This window comes from Microcaecilia unicolor, chromosome 5, assembly GCF_901765095.1.
Source record: "Microcaecilia unicolor chromosome 5, aMicUni1.1, whole genome shotgun sequence".
NCBI lineage: Eukaryota > Metazoa > Chordata > Amphibia > Gymnophiona > Siphonopidae > Microcaecilia > Microcaecilia unicolor.
The window spans coordinates 235,164,130-235,182,043 of NC_044035.1; the positions used below are offsets into that span (position 1 = coordinate 235,164,130).

At 42.2% G+C, this 17,914-nt stretch overlaps 1 protein-coding gene across 1 annotated transcript in view; it reads left to right on the forward strand.

Annotated features, from left to right (window-relative positions):
• The window catches only part of CASQ2 (calsequestrin 2), a 99,186-nt gene that overhangs the window by 63,883 nt on the left and 17,389 nt on the right, over positions 1 to 17,914 (forward strand). Inside the window, exons 6-8 of the mRNA XM_030203889.1 lie at positions 2,333 to 2,463; positions 6,152 to 6,197; positions 10,474 to 10,528. Of these exons, the coding sequence (XP_030059749.1) occupies positions 2,333 to 2,463; positions 6,152 to 6,197; positions 10,474 to 10,528 (232 nt within the window). The remainder of the gene's footprint in view (positions 1 to 2,332; positions 2,464 to 6,151; positions 6,198 to 10,473; positions 10,529 to 17,914) is intronic.

Below are 17,914 nucleotides of genomic sequence, written 5' to 3' on the forward strand. Positions count from 1 at the left end.
CGTTGAACCCTTACTGCCTGGTTAGTGCATGAGTCCTTACCGCTAAGTCAATGGGTGGCAGTAAGATCTCAGGCCGAAAATGGACGTATGCTGGTTTTAATTTTGCCGCACATCCATTTTCCGGCACAAAAAAAATGCCTTTTTTCCAGGAGCGCTGGGGAAATGGACCAATGTGCAGGCGACTTTTAGGCACGCCTTAGTGAAAGGTCCCCTTTATGCTTGTCATAGAGCAGGTGTAAGTGGTCACACCTAACTTCAGATATGTCATTTGACATTACAGAATACTAGCTTAGCGCTCACTTTTTTGGTGCCTAAAGGGCTAGATTCTATATATGGTGCCAAAGAAAGTAATACTCTATAAGCCACACTCAATGTTAGGCGTGGTTTTTACAATAGCATTTATGCCTGAGAATTGCACCTAACTTTAGGTGCAGCCCATAGGCGCCCGGTATAAGAGGCTTGGGGAGGCTAAGCCTCCCCAGCCACAGCAGGAAAGAGTTAGGCGGCGCTGTGAGTCTCCCTGTTCCCTCCCCTCGTTTACCAACTGCCCCACGCCATCTTTAATTTACCTGCGTCCCAGCGTCGGCCCGCCGCGTCATTTCAAAGCCCGCCCTGCTGCCTGTCTCTATTCTTCCCTCCCTTCACGATGTGTTCGTTCGGCAGAGTCCCGCCCTCGAGGAAATGATGTCAGAAGGCGGGACTCTGCCGAACGAATCACATCGCGAACGGAGGGAAGAATAGAGACAGGCAGCATGGCGGGCTTTGAAATGACGCGGCGGGCCGACGCTGGGATGCAGGTAAAGATGGCGCGGGGCAGATAGTAAACGAGGGGAGGGGAAGTGGGAGAGGAGAATCGCGCTGGCGCTGGGTATGCATGGAGGGCAGGGGAGAAGAGGGTTGCTGGAATGGGTGAATAGAGGGGATGGCAGGGGAGAGAGGAGGGTTGCTGGACATGGGTGAAGGGGAGGTCAGGGGAGAGGAGATTTGCTGGACATGGGTGGGTGGCTAGAGGGGAGAGGAGGGTTGCTGGACATGGGTGGATAGAGGGGAGGGCAGGGAAGAGAGAGGAGGGTTGCTGGACATGGATGGCTAGAGGGGAGAAGAGGGTTGCTGGACATGGATGGCGAGACGGGAAGACAGGAAGGAGATGCACATGAATGAAGGGGAGAAATTCTGGACATGCATGGAGGGGAGGGAAGACAGAGGAAGGAGATGAGATGAGGGAAAAGGGGGAAAACCTGCACATCGATGGAGAAAATAGGCAGAAGCTGGATCCACTGGACAGTCAAGTCTGCAGAGGACCCAGCTTTTACTTACGGATGTAAGGCAAGAAATGAAGAAGAAAGGCAGAAAGTAAAGAAATAAATGGAAAGGAAGCCATGGAACCGGAGTTGAGAGAACAGATAGCAGCAGAATCGGATACTTGGCCAGCATGATCAGAAAAACAAAGTCACCAGACAACAAAGATTATTTTATTTTCATTATAGTGTTTGGAATATGTCCACTTTGAGAATCAGGTGCTCAACATTAAAAGTTTATATTTATTTATTTATTTATGGCATTTTATCCCACATTAAACATGAATTAGGGTGTTTTGTGGCTCTACATGAGAATTGTGATATTATGATCCCTTGTTTCATATTGTTGACGGTCTGCATTTTCCGTATGGGTGGTATATTGGTGTATTAGGTTCTGCCCAGTGTAATATTTATTGTACAGTAAGGTTCTGAGTGTGTTTTTGCACAAAGTTGTGCATAGTGTTTTGCAGTTGAGCGATTGTGGTTAGTATATGCTTTGAGCAACCACTTTATTCTTTGACATATGATACATAGCTAATATCTAAATTTAATAAAAGGTATTAATTTGACTTTTATTTTTATTTTTTTATTTTTTCTGTATGTTATCAGACAATTATGGATTTAAGCTCCACCCCTATCCCCACCCCCTTTAGCCTCCCCAAACAGTTGGGCCACCGACCGCCTATGGTGCAGCCATTTGCACCAACTGAAATGTGCAAATCTCCTTTATTCTATAACAATGCACGTAAATTTTAGGAATGCCCTCGTTACAACCATGACTCTTCCATTTCCGTGCCTCCTTTTTCAGATCGCCCGTAACTTCTAGTTGCAGATCCTGCACCTAAATTTATATGTGTAAATGCCAATTAAATCTAATTAGTGCCAATAATTGCATTAGCTAGTTATTCAATTAAATAGCATGTACACATTGGGTGTGCACCCAAATTTGCAAGTGCGATTTTTGACAACTTTTATAGAATTGGGGGAGACTGTGCATCGGATTGGATATATTCTAAGACATTTTTTTGCAACAGGTGGCCAAACAACTTACTTTAAAGCTGAACGAGGTGGATTTTTATGAACCCTTCATGGATGATGCTGTCAGTATCCCAGAGAAACCCTACACTGAAGAGGAACTGGTGGAGTTTGTGAATGAGCATAAGAGGTCAGAGAATCGTGAACACTATTAACATAGCCTTGGTGTGCAAACATTGTGATCTCTGAGGAAAAGAGAGACCTGAATATGTTGATTGGTCATACTCTAGTGCTGTTACATTGTCTTGAGAGATGGTGTCTTTACAACGAAAAGTGTAAAGATAAATGCTTTAGGGGTCCTTTTACTTAGGCACGTAGGCGCCTAGGCCAGGGGCATAGCCAGACCTCTCCAGGAGGGGGGCCAGAGCCCGAGGTGGCGAGCACTGTTTAGCCGCCCCCCCCCAGCCGTCGCAGCCGCCACCACATTGGACCCCCCCCCCCCACCGTTGACCCCCTTGAACCCCCCTCCCGCCACCAACCCTCCCTCGCTGTCGCCGCCCGCCCCGCTGCCACATCAGATACTTTGTTTGCTGGCGGGGGTCCCTGAACTCCGCCAGCTGAAGAGAGTCTTCTTCAGCGCCGGAATAGCGCCTTCGTTCAGCGAAGTTCCTGGTGCGATCAGCTGTTTCTGACGCCTTACGTCCTGCACTGAACGGTATTCTATAATGGGCATTCCGGGATTGGCACCTATTACTGGCTAAATCCAGAGGTCAATATTCCATCCTCATTCTTCTTGATCTTTCCGCTGCTTTTGACACTGTCGATCACAGCATACTTCTCGATACCCTGTCCTCACTTGGATTCCAGGGCTCTGTCCTTTCCTGGTTCTCTTCCTACCTCTCCCTCCGCACCTTTAGTGTTCACTCTGGTGGATCCTCTTCTACTTCTATCCCTCTGCCTGTCGGTGTACCTCAGGGTTCTGTTCTTGGTCCCCTCCTCTTTTCTATCTACACTTCTTCCCTTGGTTCATTAATCTCATCCCATGGCTTTTCCTACCACCTCTATGCTGATGACTCCCAAATCTACCTTTCTACCCCTGATATCTCACCTTGCATCCAAACCAAAGTTTCAGCGTGCTTGTCTGACATTGCTGCCTGGATGTCTCAACGCCACCTGAAATTAAATATGACCAAAACCGAGCTTCTCATTTTCCCCCCCCAACCCACCTCCCCGCTCCCCCCGTTTTCTATTTCTGTTGATGGCTCTCTCATTCTCCCTGTCTCCTCAGCTCGAAACCTTGGGGTCATCTTTGACTCTTCTCTCTCCTTCTCTGCTCATATCCAGCAGACCGCCAAGACCTGTCGTTTCTTTCTTTACAACATCCGTAAAATCCGCCCCTTTCTTTCCGAGCACTCTACCAAAACCCTCATCCACACCCTTGTCACCTCTCGTTTAGACTACTGCAATCTGCTTCTTGCTGGCCTCCCACTTAGTCACCTCTCCCCTCTCCAGTCGGTTCAAAACTCTGCTGCCCGTCTCATCTTCCGCCAGGGTCGCTTTACTCATACTACCCCTCTCCTCAAGACCCTTCACTGGCTCCCTATCCGTTTTCGCATCCTGTTCAAACTTCTTCTACTAACCTATAAATGTATTCACTATGCTGCTCCCCAGTATCTCTCCACACTCGTCCTTCCCTACACCCCTTCCCGTGCACTCCGCTCCATGGATAAATCCTTCTTATCTGTTCCCTTCTCCACTACTGCCAACTCCAGACTTCGCGCCTTCTATCTCGCTGCACCCTACGCCTGGAATAAACTTCCTGAGCCCCTACGTCTTGCCCCATCCTTGGCCACCTTTAAATCTAGACTGAAAACCCACCTCTTTAACATTGCTTTTGACTCGTAACCACTTGTAACCACTCGCCTCCACCTACCCTCCTCTCTTCCTTCCCGTTCACATTAATTGATTTGATTTGCTTACTTTATTTATTTTTTGTCTATTAGATTGTAAGCTCTTTGAGCAGGGACTGTCTTTCTTCTATGTTTGTACAGCGCTGCGTATGCCTTGTAGCGCTATAGAAATGCTAAATAGTAGTAGTAGTAGTAGTAGAATAGCCCGTAGGTTGGGATTTGCGCAGAACTTTGGGTGTGAGGAGTTACACTAGCTGAAACCAGGTGTAAAGCCCAGCACAAAAGTTAGCCACGGATTTCTCAAATTCAATAACACTGCATTGGGAATGCCATTGACCCACCTATGCCCCTCCCAAGGCCATGCCCCCTTTACAGATCCATGTGGAAACACTTATGCACTATGGTCGGGCCCAAGGCACTGGATACACCAGGCGTGGGTATCTGTACCTGAGATAGTCCGGTTGCACCGAGTACAACGTTTGAAGCCATCCATTTTCGGCCAAAAAAAAAAAGGTCTTTTTTGCAGGTGCACTGAAAAATGAACCTGCGTGTGTCCAATAAACACATCCACACCAGCGCAGGCCATTTTTCGGTGCACTTTAGTAAAAGGACCCCTTAATGTCCGGTTAAGGGCAATATTCAGCGCCTGACCACTTAAATTAAACTGGTCAAAAATAGGACTGCTAGTTATGCAGCCTGATTTAACCAATTATCTTATGTGGTCAGGCGCTGAATGTTGGCGTCTAACGGCATAAGTCCCTCGAGTTAGCTGGTTTTGCAGTAAGCTAACCACAAATATTCAGCAGAAATAACCGGTTAAGTCCCGTTGAATATTCAACGGTTAGCCACAAACAAGCTATTCTGGTTGGTTAAATAGTTTGAATATCATTTGGCTTAGTTATAGAATGAGGTATATGCAAATTTATTTAGATTTTGCTCACACCTTTTTCAGTAGTAGATCAAGGTGAGTTATATTCAGGTACACTGGATATTTCTCTGTCCCAGGAGGGCTCACAATCTAAGTTTGTACCTGAGGCAATGGAGGGTTATGTGACTTGCCCAAGATCACACGGAGCAGCAGTGGGATTTGAACCAGCCACCTCTGGATTGCAAGAGCAATGCTCTAACCACTAGGTCACTCCTATGTCTTGTGGATATCTTGAAACCTGAAATAACTGTGGGGTCACCAAGGAAGGTTTCAGAATCCCTGAGATAATGACGACCTTCAGCATCCTATTTATTTGTTCAGTGCGGCCTAGGGTGAATACCGCTAGGTAAAAAATCAAGCCTCTTTTTCATGCTCTGTGGCTTTCAAATTATGCCTGTTGAATTTATACTTTGAAAATGAATTTACAAAGAGAAAACACACACCCTCTAATTACAAAGGAAAACTGAAAACGCCAGAGAAGCCTTCAGTTGCTGATAGCAGCAGAAATACAAGTTGTCTGGACCATAATGTAGGCTTTTGGGGATATACTATATGGAGCTATGTTTAGGGAAGGGAAAGGGAAATGGGACTTGATATACTGCCTTTCTGAGGTTTTTGCAACTACATTCAAAGCAGTTTACATATATTCAGGTACTTATTTTGTACCAGGGGCAATGGAGGATTAAGTGATCAAGGAGCTGCAGTGGGAATTGAACTCAGTTCCCAGGATCAAAGTCCACTGTACTAACCACTAGACTACTCCTCCACTTTACCCACTGAAAGTGTTCTTTTTAAAATTGCCTCTCCCCAATACAGGCTAAAGTGGCAGTGCAGGGCATGGGGTGGAGTAGTGAGGGCTATCAAAGGGCAGTAGGCATGGGGAGTTTATTTTTCACTCCCTGCTTAGGTTGGGGAGTTTGTACCTACAAAGTCTTCAGGTACTTATGGCCCTGACTGCAGCACATTTTCAAAGAGAAACTCTTCAGATGTAGAAAATTTGGTCCAATAAACTCGTCAAATGAACTGTATCTGTATTGCAGGTCCACTCTGCGGAAGCTACGTCCTAAGGATATGTTTGAGACTTGGGTAAGGAAAGATAACTGCTGTGTGATAGTGAGATGGACTTTATTTACTCTGATAGTCATTTGCATGTATGCACAACAAGCAGAAATCGTTATTTGCAGTGGGACAGCAGGAAGAATCACGCAAGTTCTTAGTCCCAAAATTGTTCCAACATACTTGATGGTTATCAATAGAAATCAAACAACCTACTTGATGTATGTACTTCCTGTTTATAGAACAGACACACAGGAAGAAAGCAAAGTAGCAAATAGAAAGAGATGGTCAGGGGTGCATTGATTGCCTCCTCAGCATTTGAGGCAGTGCTGACCTGGGATATCTGGGGCTACAACTGTGGAGGGAAATGAAAGAGAGACAGAAAATGCAGATAGGGGACAGACAGGAAAGAAGTGGTGAGTAGCAAACCAAATCAAAAATGATTTAAAGGGATGGAATTTAGAAGGAGTGAGATTATATGAATGGGAGAAGAGATGTGGAGACAAGATATTTGGGGTGGAGAAAATTATTTTACATTTTATTTTAACTTCTGTATTTTGAGGTTAGAGTGGGGGAGATAGCTGGAGAAGAGGAGTGAGACAGACTGCCGAAGAGAAGAGATTATCAGTAGGGGTGGGAAGAAGAGAAGATCCATATAGGTGGCATATAGGAGAAGAGAATGCGGAGGGCAGACAGAAAAAGACAAATAAGAGAGGACAGGAAAGACCTAGAGAACGGTGAGGATGATTGGTGGAAGTGGGAGAGTAAAAGAGGAGGGAAAGGGGATGGGCTATTGGTAGAGAAAGAGCTCGAGGTGGAAGAACCACAGATTTGCTACCAGAGAAGAACAATTATAGAGAAAAGAACCAGAGTGGGGAGATTTTCATGGCAAATGAAAGAGAAAGCTAGAGGTGGGACTATGGAAGGAGAGAGAAAAGAGAGAGGGTAATGGGGGAAGTCAAAGAGGATGGCTTTGAGGGAGGAGGAGTGTTGGCTAAAAAGAGTGAAATTGGAGGAAGGAATCAGAAGAAGATTTATAAGGAAGAGAGTTGAAAGGGAGTGAGAGACATAGCAAGGCTGGCATTGGGGGGGGGGGGGCAAACAGGGCAGCTGCCCTGGGCCCCACAGCTCCAGGGGGCCCTGCAGTCCAGGCATCTCTTTCCCTTCTCACCATAGTTTGTCTCCTCCTCCCTTCCCCTCACCTTCCCTATCTTTAAAGTTTATTGCCATTCTCAGAGGGGCCCCGGTGCAGCAGCCATCCTCACAAGCTGCCCCAAAGCTTTCCGTTTCTGCTGCAATCCGGCCTCTCTAACACAATTTCCTATTTCCACCTGGGCGGATCACTTCATGGCAGAGAGGGAAAGCTTCATGGGCAGCCAGAGGCAACTTTTGAAAATGGCTGCTGCATCGGTGCCACTCCAAGATGGGAAATAAATTGGGGAAGGGAGGGAGATGGACCATGGTGAGGAGAATGGGAAGAGATGCACGGACCACATAGTAGCAATGCAGGTGGGAGGAAGATCGGGGGGGAGGGGGAGGAGAGGAGATCAAGGGTTCCCTCTTTAATTTCTCCCCTGGGCCCCACCACATCTAAAACCAGCCCTGAGACTTAGTGAAGGGAAGATAGAGGTCTGACAGAGAAGGTAGACGTGGCGCTAGAGTGTAGGTTAGGAGAACTTTTAAGGATGAGAGGGATAGTGAAAGGATAGAGGAGAAGCAAGAGAATGAGATGGCAATGAAAGGATAGACAAAAGTTAAGAGGTAGGCAAGGAAGCAAGAGATACAGAGGTAAAGAGGAGATAAAAGGAGAAAAATGAGATGGAGACATACATATGGCTGCCAGAGAAATAGAGAAGGAAGTGAAGAAGATGGGAAGACAGAGGAGAAAATTAACGTGGGATACAAATCCTGGGAAAAGAGTTAGGAGAAGAAGGCCAAAGGAAAGAATAGAAGAGAGACAAACCAGTGCAATTAGAACAAAAACCTGAAAATAGACAGAAAAAAACCTTTTTACATTTAATTTAGTGATTGGAATATAATAATACAGAGATCTAGTGACTGTCTTGCTCTTGGATACTTTGCAGGCTATGGTAGCTTTAATTGGATCATGTACAGTTGTGTACAAGCATTTAGGGGTCAATATTCAGCCATCATCAGTGAAGGTTTTTGCTCACCGCCGACAGCATCATTCTCAGATATTCAAAGCCGGGACCTGTGAAGGCTTCCGCTTTGAATATCCAGTTATTTTTTAAGCCGGTTAAACATAGCTGCTTAAGTCAATATTCATCACATAAGTGACCATGGAATACCACATAAAACTAGAACAGACTTTTATGCGGTCCCATTTATTCAGTAAACCTAGCTGCTTAAGGGTTGAATCAGCACTTAAGCAGCCAAGTGCTGACTCCAAACTCAGAACGCCCCCAACATAGCTGGCTTTGTGTTCGGTGTGAACCATGATATTCCGCAGCACTTAGCTGGTTAAGTGCCACTGAACATTAGCGGCTAGACCTGACCAAGTGATTTAACCAGTCAGCGATTACCTAAGGCACCCCTAGTCAAATTGCATGTTGCAATGAATCCCTAAGCGAACAGAAGCTGACACAGCCTTTACATGACACAAAATTAAACATGATGGGCCTGATATTCAGACCTCAGAAGTTAGCCCGGCTAACTCAGTCGGCATTGAGCCCAGATATTCAATGCTGGGCCATTTCCGGTGACTGGCATTGAATATCTGGTTTATTTTTGGTTAGTTCAAACTTAACTGGCCAAGCCGATATTCAGTGCTAGCCAGTTAAGGGGTCCTTTTACTAAGGTGCGCTGAAAAATGGCCTGCAGTAGTGTAGGCACAGGATTTGGGCGCGCGCAGATTCATTTTTCAGTGCGCCTGCAAAAAATACCTTTTTATTTTTGCCGAAAAGGAGGTTTGAATCAAACTTCTATCATTCCTCCTGAAAAATATTGTTAAGCAAAGGTTTTTAAAAAGCAGCAAAAAACATTGATTTCTTCCTCAGTATAGAACATAACCAGGAAAGTGGAAATGTTCCCATTCTTGACCATCTCTGGCTGGAATTTCTTTCCTTTCAATATACTGCAAATGTGTTCCTATTAGCTGATGTTTCTCACCTTTGGTCTTAGTGAAGGTGGAGGTAGAACCCTCCCCCCAAATTAGCATTTAGATGGCTTTTCCTTCTATTAAATTAATTTGAAATAGAAGCTAGGAGCACTGTGTGTATAGATAGATAGATAGATAGATAGATAGATTTTTTTTAATGGAGTTATTCTAATGTGACAAAAGTCATCTCTGCTATTCCTCCAGAAATCCATCTGTGTAGTACCATAAAACTTAGCCACTTGTCCTACGATCTGTCTGACATTCTAGGGTCAGGTGAAAATCAAAGGGCACAAAGGCTTCCCAGTCCAAACCTTGGGCTATGAGAATGTGGGCTCTCTGGAATATGCAAGGGGGTCTAATGTCCGAGTCACATTAACAACAGGAGTTTTGGTTCTGCTGGTAATGTGGCTTTTTAAATGGTGGCAGATGAGGCACAAGAAAAGGAAGTTGATGGAAGTTCTCATCCTCGTGATTGGTATGTAAAAATTTGTGTTTGCTTGCTTGCTCCCGGTATATATCATAGTGCGGAATAACCCTAGATTAGACTCAGAATAAATCCATCTGTGAATCTAGGACACTCCATCAGTGACATAAAAATAAGGCCAGTAATAACTCTGCAGCAGTCAAACAGCTGGGAGTTAAAATTACTATGAATCTTAAATGAACCAGGAGAAACTGGATCAAAACCTTAAACAACCCCAAGTAATGGCAGTATGACCCTGCAATAATTCTGGGTTAATAATGTCATCCTGCAGAAACCTAGTATAAAAATGTCACTGTGCAGTGATCTTGAGACATTATTCCTCTGGAATAATTTATTGTATCTGAATCAAACAAAATAAAACATGGAAAAGAAAATAAGATGATACCTTTTTTATTGGACATAACTTAATACATTAAGTTATGTCCAATAAAAAAGGTATCATCTTATTTTCTTTTCCATGTTTTATTTTGTTTGATTTCTATTGATAACCTTAAGAGTGGACTAACACGGCTACCACACTCCTCTACTTGTATCTGAATGCAACTCACTTTGAATTAAGCCAAGGCATGAGCTAAATTCCCCCTCCCCCACGCAAAAAATAAATACATAAATAAAAATCAATGTCACGCCACAGTGACCTTCAGATAATGTCACCCTGTAATGACAATGGTATCTTCTTGTAACATTCTTTATTACTTTCACAGGAAGATGACCTAGAGGGAATTCATATTGTGGCCTTTGCAGAAGAGGATGATCCTGGTGAGTCTATTTTCCCCAATCTTCATGCTGTCCTTCTTTTCTCATTAATGTGTAATGGAAGGCCAACCTGGAGGCTTAGTGGCATATGGAAGAACCCTGGTTCAATTCTTCTCTCAGTTCTTCTGCTCCCCAGTCTGGCTGGAGCTAGGGATGCTTTGGAGACAGAGTCCTAGAGGACAAGATTCACAGACATAATTGAATGGTGCCACCTAGTGGCCACTAGCCAGATTTACAATCCCCAATTTCAGGGTTCCAGAAGGATTTCTATTGCATGGCCCCTGACTGATAACTGTTGCTACAATGACTTGTTTCAGTGAGCTGGGAAAGAATATAAAACAGGGAAAAACTCTCCAGGACTCCAGCCCTGGTTCCCAACTGGTCTGTAAGTTAAAAAAAAAAAAAAAAAAAAAACCAGGAGAAATTTTGGGGTCAAAAAATTGTCTGACACAAGATGGCACCACTTCTTCCTATCAACTAATATTCTGTCTTTTCACACCACTTTCCAAGTTGTTAGAATTAAAGAAGATATGCCTCCCAATTATATCTTAACAGAGACTCTTCTGCTCCTAACAGGAATATGACAAACTTTCAAACATAGGTCTGAGTAACTTTTGAGTTTATATAGGGCAAGAAAGGAGACATTATCCTGTACTCAGAGGGATGCATTGGATTGGGTAACTTTTTTGGCAAAAATAATTGGTTATGTTTTATACTGTCTTTTGGACTTCTCACTCCAGATGAAGGTCATGTTGGTGGGGTTGGGGTGGGGAGAGGGATTCTATAAGGAGCCATCTAGTTGTGGGCATCAAGAGGCACATAAATGACAGTAATCAGTTTATTCAAACGCTAAAGTGGAGACACAATGGTGCTCAAAGAAAATACGTGCATAAGGTTACCCACTCAAATGGAGAACAAGCCGCATTGTGCTGGGAGTGTTAAGAGAATGCATCACTGTTTCTGATGGCAGCAGTAGGAATATATTTTAATTATTTATTTGTTTTGCTTTATGCATTTATACTCCACATTTTCCAACCAGAGTTGTCAGTTCAATGTGGCTTACATTTTATATCAGTTAATCATTTACATCAGTTAATCAGTTATCATATTACAGTTTACATCAGTTAATCATTTTACGATGTTGATGTGTCCATGTGTCTGGGACCAGTTTCTGTTCATAACTCATTCTCTGTGTTATGTTGTGGTGTTTTATTATTGTCTGGTGACATTGAGTAGTGTTTTGCTGAAAAAATGGGCTTTCAGATGTTTTCGGAAAATTAGGTAGTCAGTCATGTGTTTTAGGACTTTCAGTAGTGTATTCCATATGTTGGGGCAGATGTATGTGAAGTTGGTTGAGTTTTATATTTTACGGCTTGACATTTTGGGAAATGCAGGGTGAGATAGGTTCTTGCATCTTTTATTGCATTGCGTATAGGTAGTTCTACTAGATTAGTCATGTAGTCAGGTGCAAGGCCAGAAAGTATTCTATAGGCCAGGGTGCAAATCTTAAAGGATATGCATGCTTTGATGGGTAGCCAGTGTAGTTTTTGAAGTAATGGTTTTGCACTTTCAAATCGATTTGTTCTGAATATTAATCTAGCTGCTGTATTTTGTGCTGTTTGTAGTTTCTTTAGTATTTGTTCCCTGCAACCTGCATGGGCGAGGACCATAGATTGGACTAAAGTGCAGAATACATCTCTCGGGAAGTAGTATTTTATGCGCCTCAGTTTCCACATGGTTTGGAACATTTTCTTCATTGTGGTTGAGATTTGGTTGTAGAATGATAGATAGCAGTCCATGGTGACTCCTAGGATTTTTAGGTTGTCAGATATTGGGAGGGATGTACCCATGGCGTTGATGTTTGTGAAGCAATCAGTGTTGTGTGATGATGTATCAGACAGTGTGTTTTTTCCTTGTTCAGTTTGAGCTTGTAAGATGTTGCCCAGAATTTCATTATGTTTATGCTGTCACTAATCATTGTTGCAATTTCATGCAGGTTCTTCTTAAATGGTATGTATATTGACACATCGTCAGCATATATGAGGGGGTTAAATCCTTGTTTGGATAATGTACGGGCAAGGGGACAATCATTAAATTGAAAAGAGTTGGTGAGAGCGGCATACCTTGGGGAATTCCTCATTCTGTTTTCCCATGGAAGAGAGACATGAATTTGTTTTCACTTGGTAGGTTATTTTGGTAAGGAAGCCTATTATCCAATCTAGTACCTTTCCACCAATGCCAATTTTGTCCAGTATTCTTTTGAGGATTTGATGGTCGACCATGTCAAACACACTTGACATGTCAAATTGTAGTAGGAGAATGTTTTTACTGGTTGAAATTTCTTTTTTGAAGTTAGATAGTAATGAAATAAGTACTGTTTCAGTACTAAAATGGGGTCTGAAACATAATTGGGATTCATGTAATATAGACAATTTGTTAATGTAGTCCATTAGTTTGTTGACCACTATTCTTTCCATTATTTTGGTTGTTAAAGATATGGATGCTACTAGTCTGTAATTCGAGGTGTCAGTGATTTTTTTTCTTGGTTTGAGCATTATATTGCCTTTTTCTGTGGGAAATGACCTACTTGGAACATGTAATGTAGATGTGAGGTAAGTTGGTAAGTTGGTTAATGAATCAGTCCAGGGCCACTTTTAGTATCTGGTTAGGACAAATGTCTAACTTACAGTAGGCAGAGGAGAATTTTCTTAGCACTTGTGGGTCTCGTATGTGGGTTATGCGAAGGTGGTCCATGTCCTGTCTGTTGGAGCTTCTCCTGGGGAATGATCTAGTTCATCAATGAGGGTTTCAAAGTGTGTATCATCTTGTGTTAGATTCTTTCTTAGGTTAAGGATTTTATCTTCGAAGAATCTGGTGAGATCATTTGCTGATGGGGGGTTTTCATTCACAGTTGTCAGGTGTGTGGTGTTTAAAAGATTGTTAATGAGTTTGTATAATTTTTTTTTGTCTTTGTAGCCTGAGCCTGTTTGTTCTTTATAGAATTTTGTTGTAGCTTATCTAGTTTTAACTTTATATCTGTTTCGTGATACTTTCCATGCGGTTGTATTTGATTTGCTTATGTTTTTCTCCCATGCTTGTTCTAGTCTTCTGCATAGGGTTTTAATTGTTTTTAGTTCTTCATTGAACCAGGGGACTGTTGTGTGCTTCTGTCCGAAGCTTGTTTTCATTGGGGCTATTTTGTCCAATATTTTTGTGCTTCTTTCATCCCATTCCTCTGTGTTGGCTGTTGGTGACCATTGGTCTTCGTACATGACTGTCCAAAATTTGGTTGCATCAATCTTTCCATGTGGTTTGTATGGCATTCATGATTGTGTTGGGTTGGGTTTGTATTCTTTCCAATAGAGGGTCATGTTGAGTTTAAAGTGATCAGACCAGGGAGTTTCCTTCCATTTTGGGTTCTGTATTTTGAAATTATCATCTTGTGAGAATTTAAAGGCCAGTAGATCTATGACATGGCCTTTCACATGGGTCTTGGACACTGGAGGCTGCTGGAAGTCCCATAGTCATAGCAATTTGGCACATTCTTCGTGGCTGTTTGCTTTCTGGTCATCAAGATGGAGGTTGATGTCTCCTATTAGTAAGGTTTTGTAATTGTTAACACATGTGTTTGAGATAAAGTCCATGAAGTTTGTCTGCATTGTTTTCCAATTCCCTGGGGCTCTATAAAAAAGGATGCCTCACAGTTGGTTGAGTAGTGTTTGGTCCTTGATTTTAAATAAGGCAATTTCTAGTTGCAGTGTTATGGATTCTGCTAGGGTTTCAATCTTTAAGAAAGATCTGTATAACAGTGCTAGTCCTTCACCTTTTCCCTTTCCTGGTCCAATGTAAGATTTTATAGCCTGGGGGACATAGTTACAAAATAATAGGGTCTTCCTGCTCATGTGTCCATGTTTCATTTAGAAAGACCAGATCGAGGTCTTACTCTGTTATCCATTCCTTTATTGTGTCTGTTTTGTTTACTACTGATCTGGCATTGATGTATCCCACTGTTATTTTCTTTAACATGCATTTGATTGGGTTTCGACATTGCTTGGTCTCGTTTCTGGCCTTTTGTAGTGTTTGGTCATCAGATGGCTGGGTTCCATATTTTGTTGTGCCTCGTCCGATTGTTTGGGCTCTGTTCAGGACATGGAGGTTTCCTCTCGCTGGGTGGTTTGAGCTACAAAGTATCAGTATGTTGTTATTTTCCCTCTGAGTTAGGGTAGTGGTGGATGTTATTAGTGTTAGGGCTGATAGCCCTATTAGTAATCTTATAATGAACATTTTACTTGGGTTCCTATTGGATTTTTTTTTTTTTGGGGGGGGGGGGGTTGTTCAGTAGACCTACTTTTGTGTGTGTGTGTGTCTGTGTCTGTGTCTGTGTCTTTGTGTCTGTGTCTGTGTGTGAGAGAGAGAGAGAGAGTGTGTGTTTGGTAGTGATCAGTGTTGTGTCTACCTTTACAGCTGCCTGCCCATAAAGCAGTGTGGATACGCTTCTCCAAACATGGCTTCTTTGCCTTTTGGAATTCTCTTCTCCAGTTACGTCTTCTTCCTTGTCTTTGGGGGTCCAAAGGCATGATATACATCATGAAGCATAACCCCTGATGAAATGCCAAACCTAATTGAAAGAGATGTAATCTCTTTTTCCTATTGATGGTGGGAAAGAATAACCTACAGTACCAGTGCATTTGTTCTCAAAGCATAAGTAAATATAAAATGTGGATATAAGTAATCTAGTGCCAAGTCATATAGAGAAAACATGCCAGTTTGAAATAAATTCTGTCCTCAATAGGCAGCCAGTGTAATGTTAAATAGCTGGAAGTAATTATATCAAATTTGGACAATCTAAACATCAATCAAACTGCCGTGTTCTGTATCGTCTGCAGTCTCCTTACCACACTTCTGTTACATCCTAAGTACACCAGATTACAATAATCCAATTGAGAAATTAAAAGAGACTGAACCAGGATTCTAAACTAATTTTGTTCAAAATAGTTATGCACGCATCTCAATCTTTTCATCACCCAAACATCCTTCTAGTTTTCACCGTCACCTTTTCTACCTGTTTGTTAACCTTAAGATCATCACATACAATCACGCCCAAGTCCCATTCCTCTTTCATGCAGAAAAGTTCTTCACCCCCTAAACTGTACCGTTTCCTTGGTTTTTTTCAGCCCATATGCTTAACCCTGCATTTTTTACCATTAAATTTTAGCTGTCAAATTCTGGACTATTCTTCAAGCTTCACTAGGTCCTTCCTCATTGTATTCACACCACCAGGGGTATTTTTTCATCATGTACACCTGGAGTACATAACAAATACAAACTGTCCCAGGAGGAATGAAAGAGCCAAGCAGGAGTATAACACAGAAGGTTATCCTGAGGAGCTTATCCATTCAGAAATCTGAAAACCAATGTTGAAATTTTATACTGAGTTCTAAATCTCCCTAATAACCAATGGAGCTCTTCCAAATCAGGAGGAGAAACATGATTCCATGGCATAAGGCCATGGCTCAAGGCCCTAAATCATCTTTGCTGCTGTATTTTGATCATCTTGAAGCCAAACAATCTGTCAGTCTTGCAAAACAATTGGTAATGAATTACAATAATTACTGTAGCCTGAAGGATAGTTCAAAAATCTGCCAACTCAAGGTAAGGTGACAGATTCTGAATGAGCTAAAATTGATAAAACAGAGATTTCAGCATCCCAAATACATGCATATTTATTAGGGATATCCTGAAAATCCAAACTGATTGGTGTCTACAGGTGTTAGACATTACCCAACTCAACTCCTCATGCCTCCATCACAGGCCTCCACTGCAGTATCCTCTATTTTTTCAAAGCTTTCTGTTTAGAGTTTATAAAAAGTCAGTTAAGCACAAGGCTAGTTTCAAAAAATGTCTGTCCTATGTTTTATTCCCTTCCCAACTCAGACCAAGTCTTTGATTTGTAGGCTTTTAAGCCAGTTAAGATAAGAAGGAAATTTTTCTCAACAGGGCTTAATTGAAAGATTTTCATCAGCAAATGCATAACCCTTATCCAATAGATTCATTGCAAATCAATGAAAAGGGAGCACAGAATAATAGCATAAAATATATCTAATAAACTTAAGGAAACTTATATTAATCTAAGTATCCCTACTCCTTTAGCAACTTTAAATAACTAAATATCTCACCAATACAAAATCTTAGTACTGGCAGTCCACATAACTGCCGAGTGATCTATTGATATTCACATTTAAGACTGATGTCTGGTCATTTATTCACCAGTGTGCCCAGTGTGCAGCAGCAGCCAAAAAAGCAAACAGGATGTTAGGAATTATTAGGAAAGGGATGCAAAATAAGTCAAATAATACTATAATGCCTATTGCTCCATGGTACAACTTCACCTTGAGTATTGCATTCAATTTTGGTCACTGTATCTCAAAAATGATGTAGCGGAATTAGAAAAAGTTCAGAGAAGAGCAACCAAAATGATAAAGGGGATGGACCACCTCCCATATGAGGAAAGGTTAAAGAGGTTAGGGCTCTTCAGCTTGGAAAAGACATGGCTGAGGGGGGATATGATTGAGGTCTATAAAATCCTGAGTGGTGAAGATTGGGTAAAAGTTAATCGAATTTTCACTCTTTCAAAAAATACAAAGACCAGGGGACGCTCAATTAAATTACATGGAAAAACTTTAAAAAAAAATAGAAGGAAATATTTTTTCACTCAAAGAATAATTAAGCTCTGGAACTCACTGCTGGAGGATGTAGTAATGGTGATTAGCATATCTGGGTTTTAAAAAGGTTTAAACAAGTTTCGGGAAGAAAAGTTCATAGTCTGTTATTGAGATGGAAAAGGGGGAAGCCACTGCTTGCCCCGGGGTTGGTAGCAGGGAATGTTGCTACTAAATGGGTTTCTGCCAGGTACTTGTGACCTGGATTGGCCACTGTTGGAAGCAGGATATAAGTATGGCTATTCTTAGTGCTTAATATCATTAAGCTTACATTTGGTTTATTTGAAATTACATCCCTGATGCAGGCAACTGCTGAAACATGGCTGCATTGGGTTACTGTTACTTAATACATTTTCTTCTGCCATATTGCTGGTCTATTGTCATCATTTCTCTTCAATCTCAACAACTGATTGCTTTTGTTGTTGTTGTTGTTGTTGTTGTTGTTGTTTTCTTGGGAGGGGATTGCCTCTCCTTTGGACTACTTGGTGTAAAGAGCTCCCCCCTCTCAGATAATGAATCTGATCTCTGGAAGCTAGAATAGAAGATCTGAGGCATACTGAAAGGTATGAAGAGGAGACCTTCAGAGACTTAGTAGAGAAAGATCACCTGGAAGGATATTCAGGGATTTGAAGGAGAAAAGCCACCTGAAATGAAAGCATCACCTTGGTGA